The following is an 8,996-nucleotide window of genomic DNA, read 5'->3' as shown; positions in this document are numbered from 1 at the left end:
TGAAGTAGAAAAATAGACTGGAAAAACCCTTAAGGTTCTTCGATCAGATCGAGGAGGAGAATACCTTAGTGGAGAATTCCGGAACTATCTCAAGGAGAATGGCATAGTCTCACAATGGACGCCTCCGAGTACACCTCAACTCAACGGGGTGTCAGAAAGGAGGAATCAAACTCTATTGGATATGGTCCGATCCATTATGAGCTTCACAGATCGGCCTATGTTTCTTTGGGGAGATGCCTTATTATCCGCAATTTATTTATTGAATAGAGTTCCCTCTAAATCCGTTCCTACCACACCGTATGAGATATGGCATGGTAAGAAACTGAGTCTTGGTCATCTCAAGATTTGTGGATGTCCGGCCTATGTCAAGGGAATGCAGGCGGACAAGTTAGAGCCTAGGACCATAAGTGCTCGTTTCATAAGATATCCTAAAGTGTCATTAGGATACAATTTTTACGTCTTAGAGGATCACAATGTGTTTGTGAGCTGACATGCCGTCTTCTTGGAAAAACAGTTTATCCTTGATAGAGGCAATGGGAGGAAAATTGAGCTTGAAGAGAAAATCTCTGAAAAGCAACGAGTAATGGATCCTATAGAACCTATTCATATAGAGCCAGTACACGTAGTACGTCCTCCACCTCGTAGATCAAGTAGGGTCTCCCATCCTCCCGATAGATACTTAGGTATACTAGTAGAGGATAAAGAGAAAATGTTCCTCATGGGAGATAGGGAACATGTACAGGATCCCAATACCTACAACGAGGCGATATCTGATATCGATTCCGAGAAATGGTTGGAAGCCATGAAGTTAAAGATAGACTCCATGTATTCCAACCAAGTCTGGACCTTAGTAGATCCACCAGAGGGTATAGTACCTATTGGATGCAAATGGATCTACAAAAGGAAGATAGGTTCGGATGGGAAGGTAGATACCTATAAGGCAAGGCTAGTGGCGAAAGGGTATAGTCAGCGCAAAGGCATTGACTATCAGGAGACCTTTTCACCAGTAGCCATGCTGAAATCCATTCGAACATTGCTTGCCATTGCGGCATTTCATGATTATGAAATATGGCAGATGGATGTAAAAACTGCTTTTCTGAATGGATATCTTGATGAAGATATCTATATGGAGCAGCCTTTGGGTTTCACTTCCAGTGATAGAGATCACAAGGTCTGCAAGCTGCAAAGGTCCATCTATGGGCTAAAGCAAGCATCTCGGAGTTGGAACACTCGTTTCAATGATGCGATCAAATCGTTTTATTTCATCAAGAACGAAGAGGAACCGTGTGTTTACAAAAAGGTTAGTGGGAGGACTGTCGTGTTCCTCGTACTATACGTAGATGACATCCTCCTGATAGGGAATGATATTCCCATGCTAACCTCGGTCAAGGTCTGGTTGTCAAAAGAGTTCTCCATGAAAGATCTTGGGGAAGCATCCTACATTTTGGGGATTAAGGTCTATAGAGATAGATCTAAAAGGATGCTTGGCCTATCACAGAAGATGTACATAGAGGAGGTACTGAAGAGGTTCAGTATGAAAAACTCCAAGAGGGATCTATTACCCCTAAGGCATGGGATTCATCTCTCTAAGAAGATGTGCCCCAACACATCTGAAGAGATACAACGCATGAGCAAGATCCCTTATGCTTCGGCAATAGGGAGCCTCATGTATGCCATACTATGTACACGACCTGATATAGCCCTTGCTGTGAGTGTCACTAGTAGATATCAGTCGAATCCAGGTGAAGAGCACTGGACTGCTGTGAAGAACATTCTTAAGTATTTAAGAAGAACTAAAGATTTGTTCTTGATTTTTGGAGGATCATCAGAGTTAAAGGTAGAAGGATACACAGATTCAGATTTTATGACTGATATTGATGATAGAAAGTCTACATCTGGATATGTGTTCTTGTGCAATGGTGGTACGGTAAATTGGACGAGTCCCAAACAACCGATCATTGCTGATTCTACCATGAAAGCTGAGTATATCGCCGCCTCTGAAGCTGCAAAGGAAGCCTTCTGGTTCAAGAAATTCATTGCAGAGCTAGATGTAATGCCATCAGATGCCATCACACTCTACTGCGATAATAATGGCGCCATAGCTCTTGCTAAGGAGCCTAGGTCTCATCAGAAGTCCAAGCACATAGAGCGACGCTTTCACCTCATACGCGACTACCTCGAAAAGAAATATGTCGAGGCGCAGAGAGTAGACTCCGCGGATAACGTGGCGGATCCGCTCACTAAGCAGTTAAATCAGCAGAAGACTGAAGCCCACCTTGAGAAGATGGGACTTAGATATATGTCTGATTGGCTTTAGTGTAAGTGGGAGATTGTTAGATGTATGCCCTAGAAGCCAATCTGGCGGACACATTATTAATTCTGGAACATAAATTTGTACTTGACTTTATTATTATTGAATAATAAATGGGCATCTTTTCATTCATATTGTTTATGTGTCTATGAATCGTCCAAGAAATTAATAAGATGATGATACATATTCTCAAGAGTTGAGAATTTGAGCCATGTATCATTGGTGATTAATTTCTAAATGCTCCTGGTCAATGGATCATCACGAGGACGGTGATCAATCCGATCAGTGCACAGATCGCTTTTCTTATGGATGGACGAGACTCGAGTCCACAGTGTAGGGACACTGAAGTGAGACTGCAGGTGCTTGTTAGAGAACAAGGGTACTGAGCGTGACCAAGACAAGAAGTCACTTGGATGTCTATCCACTCATCAGTGACTTACTTGATGTTGCAGTAGTATGACTGATCCTTTGACCTACGGTGCTTCGGCTACTCACAGTGAGGTTATTGTAGTTTGACTACACGTATACATGGTCTGTAGCCATATGGATCCTTGTAGTGTAGATTGGCTGCAGTAAGTTCACTGTAGGAGTAGGGTATGCACTTACATGGAATCTATCATCCTTGATAGAAGAGGAGTGATCTTATATGATTTATTAGACTGAGTTCTAAGACCTTGGCCAGGGCAGTAATATAAAGTGGAGAAAGAGTTTTCCATTATCGAACTCAAGTAAAATAAATCTAGGCATATGACAGATGACAGGGTTTGACGAGTTATCCATGACCTCCGGTCTGTAGGGATCCACGATAGAAGGACTGTATCATACGATAATTGCACCTAGAGATTCATCATTCTATTCTGCTGGGTGGCCACTACATACTGCTAGGTGTCACTGGTGGATGGTGAGACTCATAGGGATCATCTTGATGGTCGATAATTCCTGGTGAGTTGAGTTGGAATTGTTTCAACCCATTGAAAAGAGTTTTCAATGATATTGTGATAGAGATTGCAATATATCTCACTACCAGTCAGAATAGAACCTATGGGGTCACACACATTAGAGGTATTGACCGATCCGATGGTTGAATGTGATTAGGAATCACAAATAATCAATTAGATTGATAAATGGTTAACTCGCTAAGAGTTAGTGGTTAGAAGAAGGAATAATTGCAATCGGATTGCAATTTAATTTAATTAATTGGATTTAATTAATTAGACTTGATTATGAATCCTACTTGGAGTGGGATTCATAAAGTCCTAATTGGATTAGGATTTTAAATTAAATTAGAATCCTATTTGGAATAGGATTTCTAAAGTCCTAATTGTCTTAGGGCTGAAATTTAAACAAGTCCTGATTAGATTAGGATTTTCTCAAGTCCTAATTAATTTTAATTTTAATATAATTAATTAAATGACTCCTAATTGGATTAGGATTGAAGAGTTCAATAGATTCATGGTTCAATTAAATTCTAATTGGATTAGGATTTGGAGGAATTAAATTGGGTTCATTTAATCCTTTTTAGAAAAGGATTGGGTCCCTAACTATGTCATACTCATCGGGGCGCCCATGCTTATTTAGGTAGGTGTAGATGCGCTCGTCAGGTGTTGTTTGCATTTCTTTTATTACTTGCAAATCTTCATGAACGTTTCGTATAGCGGAGTAGTTTGACAGACAAGCTCTCGCTAACACTTCCTCTTCGTAAATCTGGTACCAATCAACCTTTTCTTTCATTTTGGAAAGAAAAAACCCCTTAATGCGAAAGGGCACCGCGTCTGGACGGGTGAGCTGAATAGATGAGCGAAAGGTGCCATGGAGTGGGGAGCCGTTTGGGTCAAAGTAATGCCGCATCTAAACCCACCCCACTTAATATGATTAAGTGGGGTGTGAGAATAGAAGGGAGAAGAGGGAGGGGCCCACGCCCCTCCCTTGCTTGCGTGAGATGAAAAGGAGGGGCTATGCCCCTCCTCTCTTGGAAAATAATATGATAATGATGAGCTCCTAAAAAGTAGGAGCTCATCCTTATCTATTATGGCATTAAAAGGAGAGAGGTTTTGGCCCCTCCATTTCATGCCATTTTTTCTGGAAGTTCACGGCAGCAAGTCCCTTCTTCCTTCCTCCTTTCAGCCACAAGGGAAAAGAAAAAGAAAGGGAGGCGTGGTGGCCCTTCTTCCTCCCATTCTTGGTTCCAACAAAAAGAAAAACGAAAAGGCTGCAAGTGTGTTGTTCTTGTTCCTTTTGATCCATCATTCTTCCTCCTCCTCCCTAAGCATTCAAGAGTTGATTGAAAGGGAGGACTTCAATCATCAAAAGCCATCTCTGCAAGGAAGCTAGCACCCCGGGGAGATACGAAGGCTTCGATCGGTTCAATATTTCGTGTGGATACCCGTAGAGGCCAGACGCGTGTGCGGCTTCCATTGAGCCTTCACCAAATACCACGTGAATCAGATTTGCGAAGACCATCTACCCGCATAAGGTGAAGAACTGATCTTCTTAATGATTTTAAAATGGTTTAAAATAATTTAATTCTAATCTATCTACAAACGAAAGGTTTTAAAACACGTTCATGCGATGAACGGATCCCGCATATGTTTTTCCGCTGCAATCTGAAAATTATTTCGAAATTTTCATGACATATGAGGGATGCCAACAAACACTGCATGTCATTTCTGCCTTGCGAGCTGCCAGGGCACTAAGAAAGGGGTGTATGGCTTATCTGGCATGTGTGATGAATACTCAAAAGGAGATCAAACTAGAAGATATTCGAGTAGTCAGGGAATATTCGGATGTTTTCCTGAAGAATTACCAGGACTACCCCCTGATCGAGAGGTTGAATTTACTATTGACCTCACACCAGGAGCATGACCTATTTCCAAGGCTCCTTATCGAATGGCCCCTGCTGAGCTCAGAGAATTAAAGGCACAATTACAAGAACTTTTGGATAAAAAGTTTATTCAACCCAGTGTGTCTCCATGGGGAGCTCTAGTATTATTTGTAAAAAAGAAGGATGGGAGCATGCGGCTGTGCATCGATTACCGAAAACTGAACAAGATAACCATAAAGAATAAATATCCTCTATCCCGGATCGACGACCTGTTTGACCAGCTGCAAGGTGCCCAAGTCTTCTCCAAGATAGATTTGCGGTCCGGTTACCATCTGTTAAAAATCAAGCCTGATGACGTGCCAAAGACTGCATTCCGAACCAGGTATGGGCATTATGAATTTCTGGTTATGCCATTTGGACTGACCAATGCTCCAGCTATTTTTATGGACTTAATGAACAGAGTCTTCAAGCAGAATTTAGATCAGTTCGTGATAGTCTTTATTGATGATATACTGATTTACTCAAGGAGCAGGGAAGAGCACGAAGTTCATTTGAGAATGGTACTGCAGACCCTTCAGAAGAAAAAGTTATATGCCAAGCTGAGCAAATGTGAGTTCTGGTTGAGTAGCGTGGCATTCTTCGGTCACGTGATCTCCGGGGATGGAGTGTCAGTAGATCCTAAGAAAATAGAAGTAGTGGTAGATTGGCCTCATCCCACCAATGTCAAAGAAATTAGGAGCTTTTTGGGACTGGCCGGGTATTACCGACGGTTTGTGGAAAGATTTTCCAAAATAGCCACTCCCTTGACCCGACTGACCAAAAAACGGGCCAAGTTTGTTTGGGACAGCAAATGCGAGGAAAGCTTTCAGGAGTTAAAACAAAGACTAGTATATGCTCCAATTTTAACTCTGCCATCCATAAATGGAGAATTTACTATTTATAGTGATGCTTGCAAAACTGGGCTAGGCTGTGTATTAATGCAAAGTGGCAAGGTAATAGCCTATGCCTCTAAACAGCTAAAATTCTATGAGCAGAACTATCCGACCCACGATCTGGAGTTGGCTGCAGTGGTTTTTGCCCTGAAGATTTGGAGACACTACCTATATGGGGAACATTGTGAGGTATACACTGATCATAAGAGCCTAAAATATATATTTACCCAAAAAGAATTGAATATGCGGCAAAGAAGATGGTTGGAACTTCTGAAGGACTACGATTTGAGTATTCAATACCACCCGGGCAAAGCTAACGTGGTGGCCGATGCTCTGAGTAGAAAGTCAGCGGTGAGTTCAGCTGCACTACTCACCGCCCAGCCGCAGATTCAGAAGGATCTTGATAAACTGCAGGTTGAAGTAATTGCACAAACTACAAGGAGTCTGTTGGCCACTCTGAGAATACAACCAACACTGAGCGACAAAATAAAGATCGCCCAGCATTCTGATGTACGCACAGGTCAACTCAGAGATGAAGTAGAGAAAGGGTTACGACCCGAACTCCAAATTCACTCAGATGGTACCCTGAGGTTCGGTCATCGATTATATGTTCCAGCTGATGCTGAATTGAAAAAGGAGATCCTAGGAGAAGCCCACCAATCTCGTTTCTCCATCCACCCCGGCAGTACCAAAATGTACAGGGACCTCCGAGAGCATTACTGGTGGAAGGGTATGAAAAGAGAAATAGCTGAATACGTTGCCCGGTGCATGACCTGTCAGCTGATAAAAGCAGAACACCAGAGGCCGGCAGGATTACTTGAGCCACTGGAAATTCCGGAATGGAAATGGGAGCATATTACTATGGATTTTGTTACCGGACTCCCAAGAACAGTAAAAAGAAATGATGCAGTCTGGGTGATTGTTGACCGCCTCACAAAGTCGGCTCACTTCCTACCTTTTAGGGTTGGAACCTCATTGGACAGGCTGGCCCAAATGTATATTAATGAAATTGTGCGCCTACATGGAGTGCCAGTGTGCATCGTCTCTGATCGCGACCCCCGATTTGTATCCAAATTCTGGGGAAGCTTTCAGAAGGCCATGGGTACCGAATTGAGGCGCAGTACCGCATATCACCCCCAGACCAACGGTCAGTCAGAACGAACAATTCAGACTCTTGAAGGCATGCTGAAGGCTTGTACCATGGACCTAGGTGGAGGTTGGGACGACCACATACCACTGGTAGAATTTGCCTATAACAACAGTTACCATTCCGGCATCCAAATGGCACCGTATGAATCTCTATACGGAAGAAAATGACGATCTCCTCTGCATTGGGATGAGGTTGGAGAGCGAAAATTACTAGGTCCTGAATTGGTTCAGAGTACTAGAGATAAGGTACTTCTGATAATGCGAAGACTACAGGCCGCTCAGGACAGACAGAAACGATGGGCTGACAAGGGCAGGAGGCAATTGGAATTTTTGGAGGGGAACTTTGTCTTCCTAAAAATTTCTCCGTCGAGGGGTATTACTCGATTTGGGCGGCATGGTAAGCTGAGTCCCCGCTACATCGGCCCATTCGAGGTTCTTGCGAAAGTGGGCAGGGTCGCCTACAAGCTGGCCCTATCTCCGGAGTTATCAGGAGTACACGATGTCTTTCACGTCTCCCTCCTACGTAGGTACATCTCAGTTCCCAGCCATATATTACAGTATGAACCTTTGCAGGTAAATGAAGACCTGACCTATGAGGAAGCTCCTCTGCGCATCGTCGATAAGAAGGAGCAAATTCTTCGGAGGCGCACCATCCCTTATGTCAAAATTCAGTGGGCCAACCACACTGAACGGGAAGCCACCTGGAAACTTGAAGAAGAGATGCGTCAAAATTACCCCCAACTCTTCGAAGATAGAGGTATGTATAATTTCGCGGACGAAATTTATTTTAAGGGGGTAGGATGTAATGTCCGGGCCCACAACCTACTAGGCCCAATAAGAAAAAGACCCAGTTAGGGGTTTGGGCCCAGTTTTGTTTTACTGTGGGCAGTACTATTAGAGTGGCAACCGGGAAGAGGTTGCCACCTCATGCTAAGAAACGAAGGGACAAGGCCACAACTGGCCGATAGGGGAGGGCCACCTCACGCCCCACGTGGCAAGGCCAGATGCAACGGCAGAGCAAGGGGGGCAGCTGGAAGCTCCCGGAGCTAAGAGGGTAGGGGGATGGGACCTCACAGAGGGACCCCCAACCATGCAGAACCTGGAGCCGCCACCTCAACCCCCCTGCTGGCAGCCGATTCCGGCGCACCTGAGACCGGGGGGGGCGGCTGACAGTCGTGGAGCAAGGAGGAAAGGAGAGGATGGGACCTCTCAGAGGAGGTCTCATCCCTTAAACAAAACTATTTAAGCCTCTGCCAGCAACCCCAAGTCACAGACCCCGTAGAACACTGAACGAGAGAGAGAGCCGAAGCCTTGGAGCCGAAGGCAAAGGAGCCCTGGAGCTCTGAAAAAGGAGGGACTACTAGGGAGGAAGCACTGCCCGACTGCAACTGACCAAGGTAAGGGGTTTTAGGGTTAGGGTTTAATAGAAGTAAAGAAACCCCTCTGTGGGGTGCTCTCCCCCTCTGTGTCAACAGTGAAACAGAGGGAAGGAGGTCGGCACAGGAGAGGGAGAAAAAAAAACCCACAAGCCCCAGGTCGGGCCGGACTTACAGGCCGCGTACTCGACGGCCACCCGGGCCGAACCCAACCGGGCTCGGCCTGCAGATGAACCGGACACCGCGGCCTCGGCCGCGGGTACCCTCGGGCTTGGGGGGCAGCCCCGGGCCGCCGGTCAGGTCGAGCCGGCAACCGGCGTGGCCACAGGGCCGCCAGCCCCGGCCGGGCCACTGCCTCCTCTCCGACAAGAGGTGGTGGTGCCGGAGGGAAGGACCAAAGAAAAGAA

General features: G+C 45.0%; 1 protein-coding gene across 1 annotated transcript; it reads left to right on the top strand.

The window, feature by feature from the left end:
- Window positions 1-7,471: 7,471 nt before the first annotated feature.
- LOC120107328 lies at window positions 7,472-7,970 on the top strand (the record flags this gene model as incomplete). The annotated part of the gene is made up of 1 exon (XM_039120563.1): window positions 7,472-7,970. A coding segment is annotated over exon 1 (499 nt), but the record flags the coding sequence as incomplete, so codon positions are not given.
- Window positions 7,971-8,996: the final 1,026 nt, after the last annotated feature.

This window comes from Phoenix dactylifera, unplaced genomic scaffold (genome assembly GCF_009389715.1).
Source record: "Phoenix dactylifera cultivar Barhee BC4 unplaced genomic scaffold, palm_55x_up_171113_PBpolish2nd_filt_p 000826F, whole genome shotgun sequence".
Classification (NCBI taxonomy): domain Eukaryota; kingdom Viridiplantae; phylum Streptophyta; class Magnoliopsida; order Arecales; family Arecaceae; genus Phoenix; species Phoenix dactylifera.
This window is presented reverse-complemented; position numbering and strand designations above follow the sequence as displayed.